Source organism: Peromyscus leucopus, chromosome 8b (assembly GCF_004664715.2).
Source record: "Peromyscus leucopus breed LL Stock chromosome 8b, UCI_PerLeu_2.1, whole genome shotgun sequence".
Lineage (NCBI taxonomy): Eukaryota > Metazoa > Chordata > Mammalia > Rodentia > Cricetidae > Peromyscus > Peromyscus leucopus.
The window spans coordinates 44,852,926-44,880,354 of record NC_051086.1 but is presented as its reverse complement, the minus strand read 5'-3'; the positions used below and the strand labels follow the sequence as shown (position 1 = coordinate 44,880,354).

General features: G+C 44.6%; 1 protein-coding gene across 10 annotated transcripts in view; it reads right to left on the bottom strand.

Moving 5' to 3' along the window:
* Specc1 (sperm antigen with calponin homology and coiled-coil domains 1) overlaps positions 1–27,429 on the bottom strand; it is a 280,028-nt gene that overhangs the window by 175,476 nt on the left and 77,123 nt on the right. For all 10 annotated transcript variants that reach the window (XM_037200768.1, XM_037200764.1, XM_037200767.1 and 7 more), the window contains one exon: positions 22,588–22,720. In XM_037200768.1, coding sequence (XP_037056663.1) covers positions 22,588–22,720 — 133 coding nt within the window. The remainder of the gene's footprint in view (positions 1–22,587; positions 22,721–27,429) is intronic.

The following is a 27,429-nucleotide window of genomic DNA, read 5'->3' as shown; positions in this document are numbered from 1 at the left end:
CGTGTGAAAGGGTTCTACATTAACTGTATGTATCTATATTCTTACTCATGTTTGAAAAAAATGCCTCTGGCCGTAGTGACTGTAGCTGGAAGTAAAAAGCTAAGCCCCCTCCAAAGCTAAGTCCCCAGCCTCTCAAGCCTCGCAAGCCAAGAACAAGAGAAAGAACACCCAGCAGTAAAAGGCAGATGAGAAGAAAGGTACTACCTCTCGGAACCAAGAAAACAGCTGTTGAGCTGGACTGGGTCTGTGTTGCCCCTGTTGCGGCACCATTTAAACCCAGGGCAGTACCACTACTGCGACCTGCTCGAATGGGCTAGCCTCAGCAAAGGAGAGCCCCTAATTTCCTGCGTTTGACTCCTACGGCAATTGGAGAACCCTGTGGGCTCATAAAGACTTCGGTCCGAGCGGCCAGCAATAGCGGAGCGATGAGGAAAGGAAGCATTTCCAGTTGAAATAGACACCGAGGAAGCGTGAGCATTAACCGTAAAGTATGGCTTCCACAATGGCTCAAAGGAAACAGCAGCCGCCAAGAGAAAAGGAAGACTGTTCAGCAAAATATAGACAGGGGATGACTTCTTCTCCAGGCAAACTGTAAGTTCTGAATCAACTTCTGGGCCATGGGTATTGACCCAGGTCCTCCCGAAGCTGTCCTGTGTTTCCGTCTGTCTCCTCTCCGCTCTCTCTCTATCTAAAGGTTTCTTATTCCTCTCTCCTCCTCATAGGAACCCTTGAAAAGGTGGGAGCTGACCTCTCACAGATGGTGCCCTAGACAGGGACTTAGGTTCAGGGACCCCCATAGTACCCTTAGAGATACAGGTCAGTCAAGGTATTTATATAAAGTACTAAAAATTGTGTTCTTTAACCACTGTCAACATATCTGATCTAAGCTGAGGGTGTCCTGGCTGGTAAAACGAATAGAAGATGATGGTGTCACTGCCTAAAACTCACATTTAATGAATATCATTGAATGGTACATCAAGACGGTAAATTTCCTCAGGGCCAAAGCAATAAGTCATTGCCAACTCCAGGAAGCCTTTAAAACAAACAAATAAACAAAGAAGTGTTGATGCTGACTATGGCAACATCTTTACTTTTCAGAATATGGCTAAATCAGGGTCAAATGTTGGTGAGATTTTATGATTTGTGACCTGATTTAAGTCATTTATGATATCAAAAAACAAAATTTGGGGTTGGGTGTGGTGCCACATGCCTTTAATCCCAGAATTAAATTTAGAGTTTGAGTTGAGGCCACCCTAATCTGCATAGTGAGTTCCAGACCATCCAGGGCTATATAGCGAGATCCTGTTCTCCCACTTCCCCCCACAAAAAAAAATATTGTACCAAAAATTGACAATCTTTTAAGTGGATTTAGCTGCTCATTTGGATGAGTTAAACAAGTATCTTCAAGGTGAAAAACAATTTATCAATGCAATGTTTCAAATCATAATACTTTCCAAATAAAATTAAATTATGACAAACTCAGATAATTTCTATGTATTTCTACACATTGGCTAAACACAGTCCTATAAACAGCAGAAAATATATATATCTCATTTTTTTATTTGACGCAATATGAAAACTGATTTCAAGATTTCTGGGAAAACATTTGAGACTCAATTTTTAGTCAACAAAAATATATTACCTCCCAATCTTTAAATGCAGAGCTGAAATCTCATATTCAACTTAGAGGATAATTTGGTCACATCTCCTTTCTAGACCTTTGCAGGTAGGTCCTTTCTCCCCAGAGACAAATGTCCCCCATTTCAGAATCACGTCTGTCATCCCATCACTCTTTGGCCGTACCCACATTTGTGAACAACTATTTTCAAGAATGAAGCACACTAAGGGAACCAACATTCGGACCAGAATACCTAATGAGCACCCCGAAAACACACTGAGAGTCGCAACCACTTCCATTGAACCAGGGATCGGTGCGTTGCTTTTCAAATACAGAGCCAAGTATCCCGCTAATGTTAGGTTTCTCTCTTGTTTCTTTTTTATATCAAAAAGCCATAAACCTGGAAATTATAGAATATGCATTACAGTGTGGAACGATATCAAGCTACTTCAGCGAGCCTAGTCTAAGAACATGTCTGATCCTAACTAAAGATCAGGAAACAAGCTCACAAGTTAGTATTTGATGGCAAACAATGTTTAAAATCTGTTTATCATCCTTTCTCTGTCCTCTACCCTCCATCCCTCCTTCTTTCTTGATTGAACAAGTTTTTCCAGTTAATTGACCCCAGATGGGCCCCAATTCCACATAGTGAAGGAATAATAAACTGTTCATGTCCAGTGGTGACGGAGACCAGGAAGCTGCTGTGGTTGAGGGAGGTGCTGTGTGGGGGAGGGCCAGGGGAACCCCAAGGAAACAGACAGCCACATGGAACTGCTAAAGATGATCGCATATGAAGGAAATTCGCTGCTGAAGAAAACTCAGAACCAATCTGGGCAACTAAAACGTAACTTCAACTAGGAAAAATCCAGATGCCAGGTGAAGTCGCTAAGGGACTCTAATGAGGATGCTGAATTTAGTTAGAACATGTTGAAAAGACTTGTAATCCACAAGAACAGGGACTTCCACTGTCTATTCATTGCTGCTTCCCTAATGCTCAGGGAGAAGCTTGGAACACGGTGGGTAGACACTGATGACTGATGAATGAATGTGGATGTCAAACATCTATGAGTCATTTTTCAGCCAACACTTGGAGACAAATCAGTTTTAGGACTAAGAGGAGCAAGTTGAGGCAGGCACCCACTCATTAGGAATGGAGTTTGTCTATCTTGTAGCCTAGGACTGGGACCAGTAGTGTCTTCCACATGAGGGGTTACAAGATACCTACAAAAAAGTCTTCAACCTTAAAAGAAATGGAAATGATGAACTTTTAACCCTGTCACCTACAATGCCTTCATCTATTTAGCAATAACATGGATTTATTTCCAGTATGCTTATCTCTGAGTTTCTAGAGCTACTAGGAAATTCTTCCAAACATTTATTTCAAATCTGGTCCTAATTTTCATGCTGGGAACCAAAAAAGAAAAGTTTCATTTTGAAGGAACTGGCTGATAAAGTGCAAATAATAATAATAATAATAATAATATTATAATAATCCTAGAGGAAAAAAATCTCAAGACAAGGCTTCATGGGTATAACTAAGTACCTTTATTCATAATTGCTAAAACTGAAATAACCAAGTGAATGATAAACTGTGGTATATCCAGACAATGGGATATTATTCAGCCCTAGAAAAAAAGAGTTACCAAGCATGAGAATACACAAATAAATCAATTTTTAAAATTTATTTATTTTTATGTGTGTGGGTGCATGTGTGTCTGTGTATCACATGTGTACCTGGTATCTGGGAAGGGCAGAAGAAGGTATCAGACCCCCTGGAATTGGAGTTGCAGAGGTTGTGAACTGTCAAGTAGGTGCTGAGAATTGAACATGAGACTTCTGAAAGAACACCCAGTGCACTTAACTATTGAGGTTCTTTACATAGCCCTGGCTGTCCTGGAACTCACAGAGATCTGCCTGCCTGCCTCTGCCTCCTGAGTGCTAGGATTAAAGTTGTGCACTACCATGCCTGGTAGCCTGGAGAATAATGTACATTACTAAGTGAGAGGAGACAATCCGGACAGGCTGCCTGCTGTGTGGATCTAGTTGTCCAACATTCTTAAAAAGGTAAAACTGTGGAAACAGAATGTAAACTAATGGTTGCCATCAGTTAGGTGAGTGGAACAAACAGGCAGACCACAGAGGATTTTTTAGGACAGAGGAACTACCCTGTATGATAGTGTAATGGCAGACACATCGTTTGGCATTTGATCCCCAACCTAAGTTATAGGATTTGGGTGATAAATGTGTCAGTATGGGTGTGCTGTAACTTGAGCTCCACTGTGTAGAGGTGTTGATAACAGGGAAGGGGAGGATGTCTGAGAGACACATGAGGAGTCTCCATACCCTCCTCTCCACACTGCTTTGAACCTCAACATGCTCTAAAATAATAAAGACTTCAAAGAAGGAAGGCAAAGCCTGAGAATTCTGGGTGAGATGTTCCAGAGTCGAAGATGTGGAGTTTTGAAGTTTGGTTTTTGTTTTCTGCTCTAACTCCAGGTGTGGTGACATACAACTATAATTGTAGCTACTCAGGACTGAGAGTTTGAGGCTGGCCTGGTCTGCACAGTGAGACACCAATATCAGGGAAAAGAATGAAAGAAACATGGAGGGCAAAAGCTACCCAGTGCTCTCTCAGCTCTGATTATATTTTGCTCGTCTCTCAGGCATGTGCCCCCAAATGGCCTTTGCTCTAGACAAGCTATAGTTGGGGAAAGCCAAAGTTCAAGTGAAAGTTTCTAGGCCCAGAGACTCTGTACCCCAAAGTCCCCAAGGTGACCTGCAAATGTGTAAGAACTACTCTCACACTACCAGGAACTATGGGACAAGTGCCAGAGATGGAAACCAGAGTGAGAAGGACACTGTTATCTGTCCCCTCCCCTACAGGATCTGATTGTGAACCCCAGGCAGGTCTTGAACTGAGTTCAAATCTCAAGTGATCCTCCTGCCTCAGTCTCTTTGGTCCTGAACCTGACAGCTCCCGGGCCCTTTTCACTAGCTTTCATCTAGGAACCCACAGGCACGGCTCTCCCGGCAGCGGTCGGTGGTGGATAACATGCTCAGAGTCCTACTGCCAGGATGTACCGAAGGGACAGGCAAAGCTGTGCCTGTGCCTCCCTCACACTTCACAGATGAGTATTCTCACAATCTCCACATGGCTGCACTGACTGCGTGCAAGTCTGTTCTGGACATCAACCCTGAACACGGTCCCTACCTGATACCCTGCACCCTTCCACCCAGTGTGACGATTCTGAACCAGACCCAGAGAAGCAGAACTTACAAAGCCAGTTCTTTGGTAGGACTCTACAATTCTGTTTTCTCCTCTTCCATAATGCAGCCTGGAGAACTGGCACCATGCAATGTTCAGAACACAAGCCAGCTCAAACGAAGGAGCTACATTCATGATCACTGTCTTAGTGAATTAATAAATCAACACACATTCAATACACACAACATTCACACGCAACATTATTCAATGTGTTGATTTAATTTAACATAGATCTCTTGGCTTAATGTTCCAAAACTTCTTTCACCACATGAAACTGCCTTTACTGCTTTGTCTTTTGGGGTCGAGCATGTGAGGATTAAAAAGCCCATCTGGAGAGCATTATGAAAACTTCAGCTTGAGTCCACTGAGGAGAGGTGAGCTAGCAACACCACACACTTCTGTTTGACCATCTGTGTTGTGATTTGCTTAGGAAAAATACTTCCCATGATGGCAAGTTAATTTTTGAAGTGGAAATTAATAGGCAAATGAAGACAATTCAATAGTAAACTCAGTCATCCAAACAAGCACTCAGAAGGGGCAGCATAGCACTGAGAATCCACTGTGTGCCAGCAGCCAGGAACAGCAGTGCCTGATCTGATCATGTTTTCCATTGGGGGCCTTGAACATTTCAGAAGGTCACAGCCAAGTTCAAGGGCTGGAACTTTATAATATTCCATGAATTCATTGGAAAGACTTCCAGTTTCCCTTCCACCCAGTGTGATGATTCTGAAGCAGAATTTTTCATCTGGAATATAAAGCCAGTTCTTTGGTAGGACTCTACAATTCTCTCTGTTTTCTCCTCTTCCATAATGCAGCCTGGAGAAAACTGGCACCATGCAATGTTCAGAACACAAGCCAGCTCAAACAGAGGAGCTACATTCGTGATCACTGTCTTAGCGAGCTAATAAATCAACACACATTTACAAAAAGAAGCAAATCATGCTCAAGGACTTTAGTTCCTGATGTCCTACAGGAACAGTTCAGTAGAAAACATCCTGTATCGTTAGTGCTACAGTCACACAGAACCTCCTGAGTTTTCACAGTGCTACTTGGCATATTAATTTGCAATGCTCCATCTATATGCATTCCAATTAATAGATGCTATTTAGTTAATACAACCATCTATTATTGGTACTATGTCCATCCTTGACATTTATTGCTTTATTATCCCACCAATCTCCTGATTCTTCCTATTCAAGCACAGCTCCCAGCCCTTACTGCACTATGGTTCCAGCATACCCTAAGCCTTTCTGTATTGTGCAGAAAGGCCTTATATATTATCACTCCAGCACACCTTGCTGGAGCACTTACTTAATACTTTACTGTACTGCTACTTCAGTGCATTCCATCTTATGCATGTTGATATTATTACTCCAACACACTCCTCAGCCTCACTGTGTTACTACTCTAATATACCTATTAGCCTCACAACACTATTACTTCAGTGCAATCCATCCCTTACTATGTTACCCCAGAATATCTCCAGATTTACTCTATTATTACTCCAATGCATCCCCAGGCTTACTATGGAGTAGCCCATAAGTCCTGTGTGAGAGCAGTTGGTTATTCCCATAACAATGATGCCACTATTGCCAAAGTGGGTATATCTTGCCAAGGAGGTTGGTATGGAAATTCATAGATTTCACAGCTGAGTAAGGCCATTGATGTCTTTTCTCCTCACCAGCCTATATAGTATCTTCCAGCACTATGAAAGCTTGTCAGCAGGGAGGAAGTTTGTATCTCATTCCCACCTTGATTTCTCCAAATCTTGTAACTGAGAAATGAGGTGTCTAATTCAGCAATAGGATCTTATCACTGGGTTCTGGTGGGAAACCAAGAAGAATGGAAAAAGGCTGTATTGTTTTGGGGCTTCGGATAAGTTTCCACACAGCTGTTTCACACAGTCTTGGATATGGTTAGTCCTACCCCCTCTCCTCTTGTATCCTCCCACTTCTCTCCTCCTCAAGCCTCTTCATCCCCAAGATTCCGTCTCTATTGTTATTTCACCTGTGTTCTATTATCCATCCCCCCATGACACCTTTATAGTCCATTGGCTTCTGTAGGCACTCCAAGTTAAACGTGAGGTTAAAAATTGAAGCTAGTGCTGGGTGGTGGTGGCACACGCCTTTAATCCCAGCACTTGGGAGGCAGAGGCAGGCGGATCTCTGTGAGTTCAAGGCCAGCCTGGTCTCCAAAGTGAGTTCCAGGAAAGGCGCAAAGCTACACAGAGAAACCCTGTCTCGGAAAACAAACAAAAACAAAATTGAAGCTAGAATTCGTATATAAGAGAAAATGTGAGGCATTTGTCTTTCTGGCCTGGGTTACTACATTCAATAAAATTTTCCAAGTTTCATCCATTTACCTTCTAATCTCTTTTCTGTTTATTTGTTGTTTGTTTGAGATAGGGTCTCTTTATGTAGCCTTGGATATCTTAGAACTCTCCTGGAACTCACTATGTAGACCAGGCTGGCTGTGAACTCACTGAGATCTAATTGTCTCTATCTCCTGAGTACTGAGATTAAAGGCATGAGACACCATGCTTGGCTCCAATCTCATACTTTTATTTTTTATACATCTAAATAAAATTCTATTGTGTATATGTGCTGCATTTTCATTTTCCAGACATTAGTTGACAGACATCTAGGCTGATTACATTTCCTAATTTCTGTGAACAGAACAGTAATGATCGTGGATGCACAAGTATGTTTATGTAGGACACATAGAGTATGTGGAGTCTAGGCCCGGCACTGGTATAGCTCAGCCAGACTGGAGTTCTAATTCTAGGTTTTGGTAGGGTTTGTTGCTATTGTTTTGAAGGTAGCTTCACTAGTTTACACTCCCACCAACAGTGTGGTCCCCTTCCCCACACCCATACCAGCATTTGTTGTCATTTGTATTCTTGATGGTGGTCATTCTGACTAAGGTGAAAGCAGTTTTAATTTGTATCCCTCATGGCCCCTTCCCACATGCCAAGAGCTCAAGGAAGAGGCGCCCAGCCCCCAGCCTAAGCCAAGTCCTGCAGAGAGAATAGCATCATGCTCTTCCTTCAGCCTTCAATGTACCAGTGTTCCCAGCTATGAGAAAAGCTTTTGCATCAAAGGAGGCATGGCAGCCAGCTTTTGACAATGAAAACAAATAAGGGACAGACCTGACTGGCTGAAGTACCTATCATACGGGGAACACTCCTAGTTGGACTAGATAAGGCCCGTACCTAGCAGGTATGAGATCTTGGTTTGAATCTTCAACATTGGAGAAAAGAACAGAAAAACAGGGAGGGAGGGGAGGAAGTTTGTCTTCCTTCTGGTCCCATCTTTCCCTCCCTTCCCCAAGTGAAGGGGGGAACATGCTAAGTATGAAGCAGGAGGTCAGGGAACCATGAGGACATGCAGGGTAGGGCTTGGAGGCTAGAGGATGGGCAGTTGGGGGAAGGATTTGAGAGGATAGTTACATTAAACACATATGCAAATAAAGTGAAGATAGACAGAGTAGTGTTTATCACTCCCAGAAACGACAGGGGCAAAGCAAGGAAGAATCTGACATATGGTATTGAAATTAAAGATGTGGCTCCATAACATACACTGTATTGACATATTTTATAATAATTCCATATGTTCAATGTATAAATATAATTGCTATGTATTTATAACATATAAAGATAACATTTATATTACATATATTATATAAATATTCTGAGTATATATAATACATGAATACATATTTACAATGTGTTGTACATGTATCTGCACAGCAAAACATGTAACCACCCATATGTAACACCACCATGTAGACCCCAGCTAACTATCTCATATCTTGTTTCTTTGTCCTTGAGATAAGAGGAGATTTCATCAGGATGCTACAAAGGCCTGCAGGTTGGTACTGCGGCACACACTGAAAAGGGAACCTGATTCGCAGTGCCAGGGAAAAGCTTCCTGAGCTAACACAGATGATTCAATATGTTGAACTGGTTTTAGATCAGATAAAGCAGATTCTGCCACTCAGCCAGGGCGCCATGTGTCCTGTCCAGTGTCCAATTTCTTTCTTTTCTTCTAGTCCATGCGGGTGGTTCTTGAATGCTTACAACTCTCTATGCTCTCTGCAACAGATGTCCGGGCCTGGGGAGCATTTATAAAACCAAACAATTCTTCTATTGATGGCTCAATGCTTAAGAACACCTGCTGCTCTTGCGAAGGACCCAGCACCCACATCACAACCAGCTGTTACTCCAATTTCAGGGGATCCAACACCCTCTCCTGGCCTCTGAAGGCACCAGACATGTGAGTAATGCGTAGACATACATACAAGGAAAGAACACCCCCACACATAAAAAATAATTAAAGTAATTTTTAAGGGAAGACGGGGAAATCCATGGCTGATATGTGAAATTAAGTTAATTATAAAATAAAAATATTAAAGAAAAATAATAATTTTAAAAAGTTTATATATACTTAAATTTAGACATGAGCCAAGTATTGTAATTTTGTGGGGAATTTTTTTTTTATATATAAAGGCAAAGCCTGGCAAGGTGCACTACACACTAAGGCAAGTTTTCTAACTATAAGTCCCGAGAGAGAGAGTCTACTATGGGAAATAGTTCAAAGGGACAAACCACCAAAGTTATAATCACATCTACATTCAGGCTCTGTGCTAAGTACTTATCTATGCCATTTCATTAAATTCTTGTGGTTATATATTAGATAAGTGAGATAGCTTCATCGTACAGCTAAGGAAATAATATAGGGCAAAAAAAATCAATGAAGTCACAAACAAAAAGCAATAGAGAAAAAAATTAATGAAAATGTTGGTCATTAAAAAGTCAGTAAGATTGGCAAACCTCTATTAAAACTAACAAAGAAATCAGGATGATGCCTCACTTCTATAATGCCAGCATTTGGAAAGCTGAGGCAGGTGGACTGCTGTGAGTTGGAGGGAAGTCTGGGCTCCATAGTAAGGTATGGGCCAACCTGGGCTCAAGTGAAGCCCTGTCTAAAAACAACCACAGCAAAAGGACTAACAAAAACAAAAGAAAGAGAAAAATTACCAATGATCAAAATCAAGAGTTGAAGAGAAGACATTGCCACGGCCTCGTGGACTCAAAGCAGGCAGGGCAGGATGAATAACTGCACTCCACGCCCAGAGAACAGAACAACGTAGAAAGAACTGACTGTTCTGTACGTTTGCCGCATTCAGCATGGTATGGGCAATCGGGACAGTCCTACAAGCATTAGGCAAGTTTGCATTTGTGGTTTTAAAAAGAAGTCTCCCTCTGACTGGGGAGGCAGCTCGGTTAGTAAAGCGCTGGCCTCAGATGCACAAAGCCCTTGGTCAACCCCTAGAACCACATAAACGCAACTGGTGCTGTGTGCCTGTAATCCCACCTGTGGGAGGTGGAGGCAGCAAGATCAGAAGTTCAAAGTCATCCTCAGTTACATATGAGTTTGAGGACAGCCTGGGCTACATAAGACCCTGTCTCAGAACAAACTTTAAATGTCCTTAATTTAAAAACAAAACAAAAAAAAAAAAAAGAAAGAAAAACAACTCTAAGCACAGAAAGTTTTATCAGAGAATTCACCAGTTAATGAGGAGTCAACACCAACTCTAGCAACTTCATGAAATAGAACAGCTTATTTTCTGAAGTAGAAGAATCTGATACCAAAACCATACAGAAAATGAGAAAACAGCTCCAAGAACCATGGAGAAAAGAATCCCTTTGGTTGTTGTTAAATCATGGTCTCACTAGTAGCCCTGGCTGGTCTGGGACTGTATACATAGATCAGACTGACCTCAAACTTGCAGTGATCCTCCTGCCTCTGTCTCCTAAGTGCTGGAATTATAAGGGCACACCACTATATCAGGCTTGCTATTTTGAGACAGTTTTTTTGTTTGTTTGTTTTTGTTTTGTTTTTCAAACAGGGTTTCTCTGTGTGACAGAGTTGTTCTGGAACTTGCTTTGTAGACCAGGCAGGCCTCGAACTCACAGAGATCCTCCTGCCTCTGCCATGCCCGGCTCTTGAGACAGTATCTTGATACATGGATACTCTCTCCCATCTCTCAGGACAGCCTGGAACTCCTGTACCCCAGTGTCGTACACACAGTCCTCTTAGCCCCAGTGCTGAGATTACAGGTATGTGCCATTATGCTCAGATGGTGAAAATAAAGATTCTCAAAACACTATTAGCAGGGGTCTGAAGAGACAGCTCATCAATTATGAGCACTGACTGCTCTTCCAGATGATCAGTGTTTGATTCCCAGCACCCCATGACTGCTCTAAACTATCTGTAACTTTAGTTCCAGAGGATCCATCACACTCTTCTCACCTCTGCACTCAAGAGGCATGCACATGGAACACAGATGTTTATGCAGGCAAATATGCATGCACATAAAAATAATTTAAAAACAAACATTACTAACAAATAGAATTTGGCAATATGAAAAAATTATATAGCATAACAGATATGCAAGGCAAGTTCAAAACCAGAAAAGCAATTAAATGTAATGTTTTATATAAATAGGCAAAAAAGAGAATTTTTTTTTAAAAAAAGAGAAAAGGAAAGAAAAATATAAGATCACATTTATTAAAGCAAAAAAAATAGTTCACAAAATTAAAATCCCTCTCATGATTTTTAAAAAATACAGTAGGGAATCTTTGTGAGTTCTAAGTGAGCCTTGTCTACATAGTGAGTTCCAAGCCAGTTAAAGCCACATAGTAAGAACCTGTCGCAAAAAAATCAAAACAAAAATGGAATAGAAAAGGTCAGGTGGTTCACACCTGTAATTCCCCTCTGGGGATTTAAAGACAGGAAAATCACAAGTTCAAGACCAGCCTAGGCTAGGAAGTGAGTTCCAAGCCATTCTGGGCTACCTAACAAGACCTGGTCTGAAAAGAAAAAAATAAATAAATAAAATAGAGAAAAATTCTTCAGAAAAGTCTCATGAAAACTGGGTTAGAGGGGAAAGTATTGGATGGATAAAGAATGTCTAAAATCTCCTACCCCAAGGCTAACATTAACACTAAAGAGTAAATGCTTTCTGCCTGGGATCAGGAACAAGGCAAAGGAACCCATTCCGTCCAGCCAATGCAGTAAAGCAAGATAAGACTATACAAGGCAAACAGATCAGAAAGGGGTAGATAAACATGTCTCTATTTGTTGATGATTCCTTACATAAAAATTACAAGGGATCTAAACAGATAAAAAAAAAAAACCTCCTAGAACTAAGAAGTTTACCAACGTTAAAGACACAGATGAGCAGAAGCAACTGTTTTCCACTGCACTAGCAGTGACGCACTAATCCCACAATACAGAATCAACGACAGTTCTTCACAAATTAAAAACGAAAAGAGATATTTATAATATTCAGGTATAAACCTTTTTTTCTTTATTTTCCCTCTCTTCCTCCCTCAGGTATAAATCTAACCAAGTACAGGTTTAAAACATTTTTTACTTTTACTGATTTATTTATTTGTGTGTGTGTATGTGCCGTAGCATCTCTGTGAAGACCTGTGTGTGTGTGTGTGTGTGTGTGTGTGTGTGTAGATCTTGTTAAGACCAGAGGCAACCTGAGGAGTCAGTTCTTTCTTTCTTCATGTAGCTTCCAGGTACTGAACTCACGTCCTTGGGCCTGGCGGTAAATACCTTTACCCACTGAGCCACTGTGTCGGCCTAAGCACAAGATTTGTACATTGAAAGTTACAAAATGTTAATGAAAGTAATCAACCATAGTAAAAAGATATTAAGTCTCCATAACTGATATACAGTCTGAAGGCCATTCCTATCAAGTCCCAGATGATTTTTTTTAGGCACAAATAAAATTATTCTAAAACAACTATGGAAAAGAAAAATAAAGTAAGGAGAATAAGTCTGCTTGATCTTTGGAGGTATGATGGAGCAATGAAATCAACACTATGAGAGATAATGGCAGAAGACAGAAAAAAAATGGTACAAAATAGGAAACTCAGAGATAAACCTATACCAATATGCTCAGCTGACTGATTACTGATGAAAATGCAAAGTAACTCTATGTTTTCGGCAAATGGCACCTCAGCAATTGACTAGTCATAGTCAGAAAGTGACCTTGACCCACATTTCACAACCTATACAAAATTAACTTAAAATAGATCACACACATAACCTAAGGGTAAGTGTATGACATGTTTAGAAAAATGTATAGGAGATAATTTTTTTTTTTTTTTTTTTTTTTTTCAAGACAGGGTTTCTCTGTGTAGCCTTGGCTGTCCTGGAACTCACTCTGCAGACCAGGCTGGCCTCGAACTCACAGAAATCTCCCTGTCTCTGCCTCCTAAGTGTTGGGATTAAAGGCATGTGCCATCGCATCATCATCATCATCATCATCACCATCACCACCACCACCACCACCTGGCACAGGAGATAATCTTAATGGTCTAGGGGAAGGCAAAGTGTTTTAAAAATCTAACACCAAAAGCACAATTTATAAAAGTAAAAAGTTAATAAGCAGAGTTCATAAAAATGATGAACTTTTGCCCTGGATGTCGCGCCTGTGATCTCAGTTACTTGGGCAGGATCACAAGATCAAGATCTGATGGTGCAACACAGTGAGGTCAAGGTCACTCTGGGTAACTCAGAGAGACCCTGTTTAAAAGTAAAAGGTGGAAAGAGGGCCGGAATATCACTAAGTGGTAGGAAGTGTCTGACCAGCATGCTCAAGCCCTGGAGTAAGTCTCCAGAACTGTAAAAAGGAAAAGACGGTTTGAAAACAAAGCACAGGCTGGGTGAGCACATTTGCAAACCACACATTGAGCAAAGAACTAGTACCTAGAATATCCAAAGAACTCACAGAACCCTGCAGAGAAAACATCACGTTATTCATTCAGAAAGTAGGCAAAAGATGTGAACAAACACTTCACTGAGGAAGACACACAGGATAGGAACGTGAAAAGATCATCATTAGCCAATAGGGGATTGCAAAGTGATATCAATGGGGTGCCCATCCTAAGGGCTAAAATAAAAACTAGTGAGAATCAGGGCTGGAGAGATGGCTTAGTGGTTAAGAGCACTTGTTGTTTTTGCAGAGGACCTGGAATTCAGTTTCCAGTACTCACATGGTGACTCACAACCACTTATAACTCCAGTTCCAGGGAATCCAATATCTTTTTCAGAACTCCGTGGGTATGTGGTGCACATACATATATTCAGGTGCACATACATATGCACAAATTAAAAAAATAAATAAATCTCTTTTTTCTTTGAGCCAGGTGTGGTGACTCATGACTTGGGAGGCAGAGACAGGCAGACCTCTGTGAGTTCCAGGATAGTCAGGGCTACACAGAGAAACCTGTCACCCCCTACAAATCTCTTTTTTTTAAGCAGTATAGTGAGGACCGACTGCTGACAAGTTTGTACAAAGCCTGGGCCATCTACACACTGCTTATGGTATAGATGCAGAAGAGCAGAGCAACTAGGGGTACACATAAGGCAATTTCCTAACAAACTATATGTAACAGGACCCAGAAATTACACTCCTAGACATTTTCCATAGAAATTCTCCTGCAAAATGTTCACCCCACCACCACCACCAAAAAATGGCTGGGAATGGAACTCAGTGTCTTAACATTTGCGAGCATGCACACGGCTCTGTATTAGATCCCCAGCACGAATGAGATTTTTTTCACACGAAAACCTACACACAAATGTTTGTAACAGCTCAATTCATCACAGAAAAAGCCTAGGAAGAACCCAGATTCAAGGAGCAGACAATCAAAGAAACCGTGGTGCAATTCACACTGCAAAAAACTGTGAAGTAACAGATGAACAATGTTCAACACACTGAGCGGCCTGGATGCGTGTCCAGAGAATTATGCAAAGTGGAAAAGGCCAATTCCAAGGCCTTACATGCTGTGTGGCTCCATTCACAAAACCTCTTTGAAACAACAGAATTACAGAAGCAGAGAACAAGCTGCTGATAGATGCAGAGGAGACGGTGTGGCTGTGAAAAAGGGTCATGTGAGGAGTCCTTGTGCGGGTGGAAATGTCCTATGACCTCATGATATCGGGGTCAATGCCTTGGTTATGAGGTGTTCTATCATTTTGCAAAATGCTAGCATCAGGAAAAGCTGGTAAAAGCCATGGGGATTTACACATGTCACCCGTTATATCTGCGTACAGATCTATGACTGCAAAATAGAAAGCACAAAGCACATTTAACTTGGTAACACATAGACTATATTTTTCTTAAATTTAAAAACATATGAAATATATTTCAGCGTTCATATTGATTTTACATTTTGATTTTAAAAGTGTTTATTTTGGAAACCATTTTCCAAACTGGAAAGGGTCACAAGTTGCAAAGTGACAGAAACGAGCAAATAGTAAAGCAAAATGCTAGGAGAAAGCTGAGAGGTAAAGGTTTGGTACGTAAACTACACCCTCCAGATGGATCTCCGTGAGTTCAAGGACAGCCTATTCTACCCAGAAATTTCCAGCCAGCCAAGGCTACATAGTGAGTCCCTGTCTAAAAATAAAGTTGTTGTTTTTTTTTAATAAATAAAATAAAATGCGTGGTCCAGGATTCCTTGGCTTTTGACTACACTTCATGGAAGATCATGCATGGGAAATAGCCATAGCTGACTAATGAGAAAAATACAAGCTAGGGCCAGTGAACACCATAGGTAGAGAGCACCCCCCCTTCACCCTCCACCCCAGATTAAGGAGGGAGGATATCCTGACACAGGTTATAAATTGGATGGACCTTGAGAACTTTAGGTCAATCACAGAAGGACATACAGCATGATCCCAGAAAAGCTAGAAGAACATCCTCACAGGGACAGAAGATAGACCAGGGGGCGAGGGGTTGTGAGGAGGAGACGGGAGCTGCAAGTCAGTGTTAGTGAAGCCGCGGCCACAGGAGCCTGAGGTTGTCGCTGGTCTCACTGCATCTGCAGGCATGACACAGAGTGCGGGACTGGAGAGGCATCAGTTCCCGAGAGCCCGCCCCACAGTCCTGAGGACTGGAGCTGGCACCCCAGCACCATTACAAGCCAGGCACCCCACATATGCCTGTACCCCAGCTCCAAGTGGCGTGGGGGACAGGAGGGTTGCTGAGGTTGGTTGGGTTCCAGGCCACCTAAGAAAGCCCGTGCCCCAGGTTCAGGGAGAGCCCTTGCTTCAAAGGAATAGGCAGAGAGTGATAGAGAAGGTCACCTGATGCCTGCTTCTGAGCGCTACGTGCCCACACGGTGTGCTCATGCATACACATACAGGCGCACACACTCCAGAGAGCCACAGACAGTTTAGATAAATACATCTTTAAAAACAACAATAAAAAGAAGCAGAGAATGACCAATGCTTGCGTTCAGAGGCTTTCCCCTTTTTAATGCAGACCAGAACCCAAGCCCAGGGAACAGTACTGCCCACTTTCAGGGCGAGTCTTCCTACCTCGGTTAGCCTGATCAAGATACTCACTAATGCCTAGAGATCCTAACAATCCCTCAAGGGTGTGTCTGGAGGCTTGTCTCTAGGTGATTCCAGATTCTGTCACAAGAATTCGGGCCTTGCCAAGTATTCTTCTCATAATTCGAGGACGAATCAATTGTAGAGAAATGAAAATACTGAATTTGAAATTGTTACTTTACCGTAAGATATATTCATGAATAAGTGGTCTCTCCGAAGTTTCGAAAACAACAAACTCATTCCTAACACGGCTATTGTGCAGACTTTCCAGATGGACTATGACCCTTGACCCCGCCCCACCCTCTCCCTCAAGCCTGCACCAGGGCCCCTTAAAGCTCAGAATGAACTCAGCAGGGCATGTCCTCGAGCTGAGCTCATATCTGCTCTGAGCCCAGGTCTGTGCCTGTGCGACCCTATCACCACCGCCACTGCCTGTGACCTTCCTCTGCGGCGCTATCTCTTCCGGCTGCTAAGTGGATACCTTCCATTTTTCACATTCCTAGAGCAGAGCCTGGTTCCTCTTCTCCCTGTCGTCCACTGCTGGCCTCAGCAAAGTTCTTTACTGCCGACACCCCTGCCTCGGGCGCTCCTCCTGTGGGGGGGTTCTAGGGTCTGGCTCCCCACCTCATCCTATAGTCTGTCATCCCCAAGACCTCCGCCATCATTTTTTCTACACCTGCCCCTGCAAGCTACCATGCCCTGGTTTTCTCTCAGTGTCTGTGGCCTGGTCTCAGCACTTCCTGAATGTGAAGACAGTCGGCTCTTTCTGATCTGTCTTCTGGTCCAAGGGACGGAATGGCACCGCCCCATGGGGCTACAATAAAGGAAAACAGAGGCAGCCCACAGTAAGCAGCTTCGGCATGGGAGAAGCGAGTCTACCGAGTCTACCGAGTCTACCGCAGGGGAAGAGAATCAGGGTCCCGCCCTGCAGTGACCTCGGCAGCAGGAAGAACCCGATTACCAGATTTTTGGCTCTGAGTCTGGGAGTGCTACCCAGCCTGCCTGGGTCTCTTTCTTTACTCCTCAGGGGTGGTGGAATAGCTACCTGCTCCGGGGGAGGGATCAGCACTGCCAGGAGCATAGGCCAGGTCGTGTGGTCCCCCCCTCTTCCACTCCCCGTCATCCAGGACAGGCATCACAGGTCAGAGCCAGTTCACTAGAGAATGATGGGCATGTGTTCTTTGAGGCCACGGATACCTCCTAAAAGAGGGCTGACGAGATGGTTCATCAGGGAACAGCACTAGCCACTAAGCGTGATCACCTGAGTTCAATTCCCGGGACCCCCATGTAAGAGAGAACTGACTCTCACTATTTGTTCACGTACTATGGCAAATGCATGTACACATTCACAAAATAAATGAACAAGATGCGATTTTTTTAAAAAATGTCTAAATGAGTGAATTTTATGTGTATTTTACTACAGTAAAGAAAAGGATCAGGGCATTAGGCTGGTTAGCCTTCAAAATATACCCAGAACCTGCCTGCTGCCCCCTCCCAGCCTAGCCCAGGCAATACAACTTATTTCCTCATTTATGACAGCGGCCACCCATCATCTCTCCATCCCACCTGTCTACTTTCAACAAGCAGCCAAAGAGTTCCACAGGGAATGAACTCGGAAGCTGTCCCTATTCCAGAGAACTCTGCAGAAGTCACCCACGCCTGCCTACCCAGCTGTTGGCTTGCCTGTGGTCTGTCTCTCTGCCCCCAGGCTGTGCTGGACACTGGTGGGCACAGGCAGTCAACCCTGCCACAGTGGCCCTGCCCAGTCACCACCACCTGGCCTCCTTTCCTTCTTGGTCATGATCTGCTCAGATGTCTCGATGCAGGCAACGGTCTTTGTCCTGGTACCTTTTCCGCAGGACAGTGCTTGAATTCACATGGAGTAAGTGTTCAAAATCATTTGTTGGATTAAAGAATCATCATTTCTGAGGTCAACAGTTCCTCATCAAACCAAGACTCCAGCACCTCAGTATTTTGGACAAGGCTGCCACCTGGTGGTCATATTCCACCACAGCAGGCTCTTCCCCGCGTCCTGTTGACTTGAGAAGCCAGCTCTTGCCAGAAATGCCATCTGCATCCCTGGGGAAGAAGAGGCACGTGTCAAGGGCACCCCAGGGAGAAGAGGAGGAGGAAGACATGACTTACTCAGAAAGTCCAAAAGTGAGCACCCAGGGTGGACACCACATGGGCGAGGCTGATTGGAACCCCAACCTCTATGATGGTTCAGACCCAACGAAACAGAGTCCTAAGTCTGTCTGAAGAAGAAGTGCCAACAGGCTTGAGAGGCCAGGGACCGAGGGGAGGCAGGCAGGGCAGCAGAGGGCAGGGCACAGGTGGCCGGCTTGGCCTAGTAGATGCTGCATTCTTTGTTCCCGTTGAAACAAATTCTGGCCATGCACCAGGGCACAGGGAGACTAGACAGTCTCTGAAGGAATGAGAAGGAAGGCTTCTGGGGGCCCGTGCTTCCTTCCCAGCTTGAGCAGCTCCCCTCCCGCCTGCCACGTGTCAGGGGCTTGAGATGGATGCTGGCCGAGTGCAGGTTTAGAATCACAGCGCATGGCACACCTAAATAAGAAATGACTGGCAGTGCAGGTGATAGGCCCGTGGCCAGATCTGATCACATGGCACACGTGAGCGGCCTCTGCATCTGTATCAGCAGTGGCTCTCCTCGTCCCTGTGACCAGAGGCCTGACAAGAAGCCACTTAAGGGAGAAACGCTGACTTAGGCTCAGGCATTGCACGGACCGTCCATCACGGCAGGAAGGCACGGCAATGGGAGCGCCAGGCGGGCACGCTGCCCTTGGGAAGCAGCGGGATGGGTGCCAAAGCTCGGCTCCACTTTCTTCTCTCTCCCTCTGTATTTAGCAGAAGACCTCACCCCATCTAGGTGTCTCCCAGATTATTCCAATCCAGTCAAGTTTGACCACCAACGTTAATCATTACATTACCCCATAGAGATGTATGCGCGCGTGCACACACACACACACACACACACACACACACACACACACACACACAGTTTAATTCCAGCACTGGGGCTATAGGTATAGGAGAGTCATTGGTGCTCACTGGCCGGCCAGCCAAATCAACAAGCTTCAGGTGTCACCAGGTTGTCCAAACTGTTCCTAAGGAGTGTGTCTTTTCCTTCTACCCATAGTAACAATAGAGATGATGACCTGTTTTGATTTTTCTAAGTTGGGGGTATCACATATAGAATTTTTGTTCTGATTAATAGCTCCTCAGCTACAAATGAAGCTTACTGTTTTTCTATGGGATATCTATTTCTTTTTATGTGAGCTCCATATTGTTCTACAGTTTTCCTTATGGGTTTGAATAGTCTTTGTAAACTTGCGTGTATTTTGAATAATCCCTTCAGCACCCTTTAAAAAGTGTATATATGTATATATATATACATATATATATAATGTGTATGAGTGTTCGCCTTCATATATATGTGTGCCTGGTGCTGGTGGAGGACAGAAGAATGTATCAAATCCCTTGGAACTGGAGTCACAGGTGGCTGACAGCTGCCATATGGGTGCTGGGAACAGAGCCCAGGTCCTCCGAGAGAGCAAGTGCCTACTACAGGTTAACTCTCTGGTGTCTCCGTTATTTTATTTTTCAAACTTTCACTATATCTATGTATGTACAAATGTGTATGTGTTGTATATGTTTGTGTGCGTGTGCATGTGTGTGCAGATCAACATCTGTGCTCTCTCCACCTTGTTTTGTGAGACAGGGTCTCTCGTTGAACCTAGGACTCAGCACTCGCCAGGCTGGCCAGTCAGCAGGTCCTGGAGATCCAGCTGCCTCCACTGCCCCGGGGCTGAGGTCACAGGTAAGCGCCTGCCTCATTTTCCTTTGCACAGGGGCACTAGGGATGGAACACAAGCCTTTGTCCTTGCACAGCAAGTATTTTACCCTCCCACACACACACTCGTGACTTATTTCTGTAAGGAAGAATGAGATAGGATCCAATTTTATTTTTCAGAGTTACCTGGTTTTTACTTAACTTACTTTAACTTCTTTTTTCAGGGATTGAATACAGGACCTCTCACCTGCTGAATTCAAGCTTGACCCTAAGCCACGCCCACAGGCTCCAACTTGACATAAATCACCTTTACCCTATACCAAATGTGTGTGTGGATCCTGGCCTTCCTCCAATGCTCCACTGCGCTGTCTTCTCCAGACTTTCCCTGGTTATCCTGGGATGTGACTAGATCAGGGCTTCCCAGCAGCAGGTCTACCCAGTCAGGCAGGACACTCCTGCTCTCCTGCAGGCTATGACTAGCAGCATCTCTGTCTCTATCCACTAGGTGGAAATATAACCTCCCAGTCAGGACAACCCAAAATACCTTCCCCGGGCCTAGTGCTTGCTGGCTGGTGACTGAGTCCTCAGTATCATTTTACTCAGTGGCTGCTCCCAGTTCCACATTGATATGTTAATTAGGATGAAAATGAATTGATGGAATAATTTAGACACCCTTATTACATTTAATATATGACACGACCGAATTTAGTCTCTACTATATTTAATCTTCCTATCCCAAACCCACACATTTCCTCCTATTTATTCACAATGACATAGAAGTGTTCTTCAAAAGGGTGTTAGATTTCTTTTAATATACAGGCTCTTACTTAACTAAGTTTATTGCTAACTGTTTCTCCTTTCTTTCCTACTTTTTTGTTTATCTGTTTGTTTTGAGGGAGGGTTTCTTTTTGTAGCACTGGCTGTTTTGGAACTTGCTTTGTAGACCAGGCTGGCCTCAAGCTCACAGAGATCCACCTGACTCTGACTCACAAGTGCTGGGATTAAAAGCATGCGCCACCATGATTTGGCTCCACATCCTTTCTTACATGAGATCATTTCTTCCAATATTATATTTTCTAACCAGTCACTAATCAGAGAACTATTTAATCTTTTTCTTTCAGACAAGGTACCGTGGAACCTAGGCTGGCCTGAACTCCTGATCCTCCTGCCTCTACCTCCACCTTTACTTATTTTTTGAGATGAAGTCTCTGTCTGCTTAACCAGCCTTGAACTTGCGGGTTTAGGTGACACTCCTGTCTGAGTATCTGGGACCACGGTTAAACATTGCCGAGTGCAGCAAGATAACATACTTCTTTGTTAGAGGTACCCCCCCACTCCCACCCCCACACACACTCTCATTGTCTATCAAGAGTTTGTTACTAAACTAGCATGGTGGTTAATTCTGACAGTTCCATTGCCCAAATCTATCAAGATGGCTATGTGGTTTTTCTTTGGCCTATGATATGCCTGGCAGGCATATAATGATAACATTCATTCATTTACTCATTTAAAAAAAGATTTAATTTTATTTTATGTGTATAAGTATTTTTCCTGCATGTATGTCTGTGCATCACATGTGTGCAATCCCCATGGAAGCCAGGAGAGAGAGCTGGATCCCCTGGAAATGGAATTACAGACAGTTGTGAGCCACTATCTGGAATCGAACCTGGGTCCTCTGGAAGAGCAGCAAGTGCTCTTAACCGCCCAACCATCTCCCAAGTCCCTCATTCATTCATTTTTAGATGGCACAACTCCACTTGGTGGTACTGTCCGCTACTGTCCTTCTAAAATTTCTTGGACAGCATCTGCTAACATTTTAATTTTTTTACATTAGTATGGAGAATAAGGCTGGCATTAATTTTTAATTAATAATTAATTAATTTGAACGGCATCTGTTAACTTTGGAATCAGTAGTAGAGGCTTGCTTGGTGAAAATAAGCTTTACTTTCATCTGTTGTATTTAGTATGAATTCAGTCTTTAAAACAGCTAAGTCATCACGCAGAAACACAGGCCCCTCTCCTGACACCCAAAGCCACATTCTGTCCTCACATTAAACTTCTTGAAGGCCAAATAAATGTCAATATATCTTTGGAATGTGATGTTTTTGTGAAATGGGTTGAAAAGCGGTAAGAGGAACAACCATGATGCTCAAGGAAGACCTCAGCTTTTCCTCATCTTGGGCCTTTCCGTGACCCACTGCCATCCACTGCCATCACCCAGGATGGCTCCAGAGCTCCACCACCTTGCTAAGAGGATTCCACACACACTAGTGACAAGCGGACTCCTGGGGCGACAGGGCAAACCGCTGCCTTTCTCTCCCCACTCCCCGGCTGTACAGTCTCCCCAGTGCATGAATTCCACAGGTAAGGACTATACCCCTGGAGCAGCTCCAGGCCAGGGTGAGCGGAGGAGGGATCCTGAGTCAAAGGGAGCTTCCACAGGACAGGATGCCACGGAGGCCCTTCCTACCTGGGGTGCTTCTCAGGCGGCTCTCAGTGAGCTCGGAGATGGCTCCGGAGGTGGAGGTCTTCTTCAGTCGCACTGCCCCGGCTGAGGCGGTTCCAGGTTTGGTGAGCATGTCCTCACTGCTGGCCCTCTTGAGCTAGAGAGAAGTTGGAGGGATGTTGAGAGGAGGACAAAGACACAGCGAGGAACGGTGTACCCCACCAGTGCCCAGGAGTTTAGAGAGAATCACAGGAACTGCATGGAGGTGCAAAGGCTCTTAGCCCAACCCCTTACAGCACAGAACAGCTGTTATTGGACAGAGGCGAAGAACAGTGTTTATCCTGGACCAGGAAGTCACTCTCTGCCCTCACTGAATAAGCCAGGGGGCTAAAGACATTATAATATGCCTGCTGTGTGTGCTCTGACACACTAACACTGACGTTGAAACCTATAAAACCTAACACAATGACTAGAACACACGAGGAAGAAAAACCTCAGGTGACTCCATCAAATTCAACATAGGAATAGCTCCTTTACCAAAACGTGCCCAGGGCCCTGTAGCTTGAGCTCAACAAGCCACCCAGTTCAGTACTACAACATAACCATTCATATTTGTGCTCATGGCATTCAGTCCCAAAGTATTAACAGTCCAAAAGCCTGAAGTCTATGCTGAGATCCAGGGTACTCTCTCTAGCTGTTGTTCTGTGCACATGTTCATGTTTGTGCACGAGAGTGCACATGTATGTGGAGGTCAGAGGCCAACCACTGTGCACTTTGTTTCTGTTGGGGGGTCTCTCACTGGCCGAGGACTTGCCAAGTAGACTAGGCTGGTTCATTTTGGTTGTCAAGTTGACACACCCAGAAAGCAGGGCCCTCGACTGGCCCATGAGCACGCGTGTAGGGCATCAGATTGGCCCACGGGCATGTTTGGGGGGGGCATTGTCTTGATTGCTAGCTGATGTAGGAGGAGCCAGCACACCACGGACAGTGTCGTCTTTATTCTGTACATGGCCCTGTACATTCCTTCCTAAGGAATCTAGCAGAGCAAAGGCCAGGGAGCAAGCCAGCAAGCAGCATTCCTCTGTGGTCTCCGTTTGAGGTTCCCGCCTGCAGAGTTCCTGTTCTAGTTGAGCTCTGCCAGGACTTCCCTCGGTGATGGACTACAAGCTGTACTGAAATAAACCCTTTCCTCCTCAAGTGGCTTTTGGTCACGGTGTCTACTACCACGGCAACAGGAAGAAAACCAGGGTAGCTGGCTGTCCAGCAAGCCATCGCGGTCTCCCTATCTTTGCCTCCCCAGCATGGGGACCCCTACCACCTGCCTCATTGTTTTGTGTGTGTGTGTGTGTGTGTGTGTGTGTGTGTGTGTGTGTGTGTGTGTTTTGCATGTGTTCTGGAGCTCAAACTCAGCTGGGTCCTCCTGCACAGCAAGCACATTACTGACAGCCATCTCTCCTCACCCCACCCTGCTGCCTGTTTCTCTGAGACAGAGCTTTCTCTGTGTAGCCCTGGCTGTCCTAGAACTTCCTCAGACTCAGAGATCCACCTGCCTCTGCCTCTCAAGTGATTGGATTAAAGGTGCATGCTGCTGCCACCACCTGGCTCTTTTTATTTTTAATTAGTTAATTAATTTTTTATTTTTTGTGTAGGAGTAGTTGCCTGAATGTGTGTCTATATGTACCACATGCGTGCTTGGTGCCCATAGACGTCGAAAGAAGGCATTGGAGCTCCTGGAACTAAAGTAATAGATAGTTGTAAGTCACCATGTAGGGGCTGAGAATTGAACCCGGGTCCTCTGGAAGAGCAGCTAGTACTCCTAACTGCTGAGCCATCTCTCCAGGCCCTTTGCAAAATCGAACCACAAGTAGAAACCTCTACTATACAGTGACATGAGCATCACTAAAGGGAAGGGATGGGAGGACAGCAAGGCTTAAAGACCAGACCAAAGCAAACCAAAACCCAGCAAGGCAGACACAACCCCGTGCAGCGCCATGGCTGGCATCTGGGCTTCTGCTGGCATCACTTGGCCTCCCACAGGCAGCCCAAGCTCTCCAGGTCTGATGACTTGAGAACAGAACTGTGCCTCTGTCTTGAACTTGCTTCACCAGGTCCCTGCGACTTTTCTCAGCAGAGTCTCTCATATCCAAGGTCTCTAGCACCGTAGACGTTTCACCTTTACAACTTCCCACAATCAACTTAGGAGCTCTGTGCAGCGACTTTGACCCCACGGCACATGGCCTGGCCTCGGTGGCTTCCTAGAACCTTGGTACAAGTCTCCAGGACCCCTTCACTCTGGCATCTTCTGTGTCCACAAAACCAGCACCACCTGGACGACAAGTTCAGCAGCCAGCCTGAGAGGCAGCCTGGCCCTTCTGGGCAGCTGCAGCAACAAAACGTGCTGAAGGCGCTACCTTTCAGCACTCTGAAATGAGTCCGCACTGCTACGCCCTGCAGCTCTCAGATGAGTGGGGTCTTCCCTTCGTGGCACTTGCCTGTTGTCCAACTTGTCTGAACCCATCCATCCTCAACTTGAAGCAGGTTCAAACTACTTGCCTTGCAAAATGCACATCTTCACATCTTTCTGCTCTCATTGCACATCTGGGTAGATGCAGAAGGTAATAACCAGGCTGGTAGGAGCCAGATGCTCCCCCAGCCTGCCTTCAGCAACTCAGTGCCAGCAGCCATGTCCTTACTTGCCACCAAATGTGACACATTTCCACTCTTGCCACGAGTTGCATACCCTTCTAAGGCATCCACCACAGTGGCTCCTTTTCTCTCTGTCTCTCTCTTATCTCCGCTCAGAGGTGGCCTTTCGCTCCCACCCCCAATAAATCCCTTGCATGAGATCTGTTGTGTGGTATGATCTTTGTGGCATTCTTTGTCCCCCGTCTGCCAAGATACTGTTCCTCTGAGAAACTCTAACACAGGGCACAGCTTGCATGTTGTGCTGGCTTAAAATCTCCTCTGTTAAACAGTTAGCACATTAGTTTGAATTTAACCTTGCTCAAGTTTTCAGAACATGGGCAAAATACAGCCAGATTTTCTTGCCAGGCCCCTAACCCAAATCCTAATAGAGTCCCTGTTCCTCTTTGAAACCCCATAAGCAGGGTCCTTACTGTCTACATGCCTGCCACTTTTCTGGTCTCTGAACTCCCCACCAGACTGGTTTATTAAGCTTGCTTCTAACATTCGAGGGCTTCTCTAGCTCACATCTCCAAACTCTTCCACATTCCTCCCACAAAGCAGTTCAGAATGCCTAGGAGCCACACGGTCAGGTTCCTCATTGTGACCCTACTTCTCGGTACCAATTGTACAAATAAATTACATTTTCATTGCCATGACCAAATAACTGGCTAGAGGAAAATTAAGAAGGGATTTATTTTGGCTCATTGCTTGGGGGATACAGTCCATGATGGCTGGAAAGGACCAGCGGCAAGAGGCTGCTTGCTTATTCCTCAGCAGCTCCGTGTGGGGAGGGGGGCATGGTGGGAAGAGGTGGGGCTCAGCTGCCTCTCCCCTTTCTTATCCAGTGGGCCTTCCTTCCTCAGTTAATCATTTCCAGAAAAGCCTTTACAGACAGACCCAAAGGTGTGTGTCTCGTTAATCTCAGGAGTGCTCTAAGCACTGGAGGCTGTCCCCTCCGCGTGCAGGTACACAAGCTTGGTTGCAGTGACACTTGCCCAAGATGTAGGACATAAAGATTAACAAATGACCCCACCATCCCTTGGAAAGGAAGCAGCGAGTTACCAGCGTAGGAGGCATAAGCTGGGAGAACACCCGATCCGGTTACTGCCTCATGTTCTTTCTGCATTTTTTGGCTTTGTTTCCTGTTACCCAAAGGCAGCTTGGCACCTGTCTAGGTTTCTGGCTTGCTACGGAAGATCCCCATGAAGGTATGTGCTCAGGTCGGTGTGTGTAGTAAGTGCTCTCACTAAGGGTTTCTCTCGGATTTAAGCGGCTGAGTACCTGAGCTCACAAAGGAACAGGTTTAAATGCCTCACTGATCTAAGTAACTAAGAAACTCCTCTCCATTTCACAAAGATGAGAGAAAGACCTCAAAGCTCCATCATCAGCTGCAACAAAATCCAGTCTCTAGCAATAGGTAACTCTCTCTGTTTGTGGTCCTCAAAGACAAGCTGCTATCAATTATGGCGAGGGTTTGTTTAAATGCAAACACCTGACTATATCTCTTCTTTTTCTTATCTATCTATCTATCTATTTAATGTGCATTGGTGTTTTGCCTACATGTAGATCTGTGTGAGGGTGCTGGAACCCCTGGAACCAGGGTTATAGGCAGTGAGCTGCCATGTGGGTGTTGGGAATTGAACCCGGGTCCTTTGGAAGAGCAGCCAGTGCTCTTTCCAGCCCGTGACTTCATCTCTTCTTGAACTCAACACCAACCACCAAGTTGCTGAGTCCCCAGGTCTGAGGCAGACATTTCTAGGGACCGTAACAATGATTAGAGCAGTCTGTCTGTAGAAATCGAATAGGACTCACCTCGTAATTTTATATCATCTGGTAGCTACATTCAAAGTAAACTAAAGCAAATAAAGGACCTTATGGCAGCCTGGGAGATGGCTCACTGGGTAAAGTCTTGTACACAAGCCTGACAATCACCTGCCAGAGCCATGGTGGCAGGAGAGAACAGACTCCCCTCCAAACTCCACACACCTGTCGCAGGACCAGCATCACCATCACCACCACCACAACAATAATATACAATAACAATAATTTTTTAAAAATTAAACTTTATACAGTGTGTGGTGGCACATAGCTTTAATCCCAGCATTTAGGAGCCAGAGGCAGGCAGATTTCTGTATATTTGAGGCCAGCCTGGTCTAAATAGTGAGTTACAGGACAGCCATG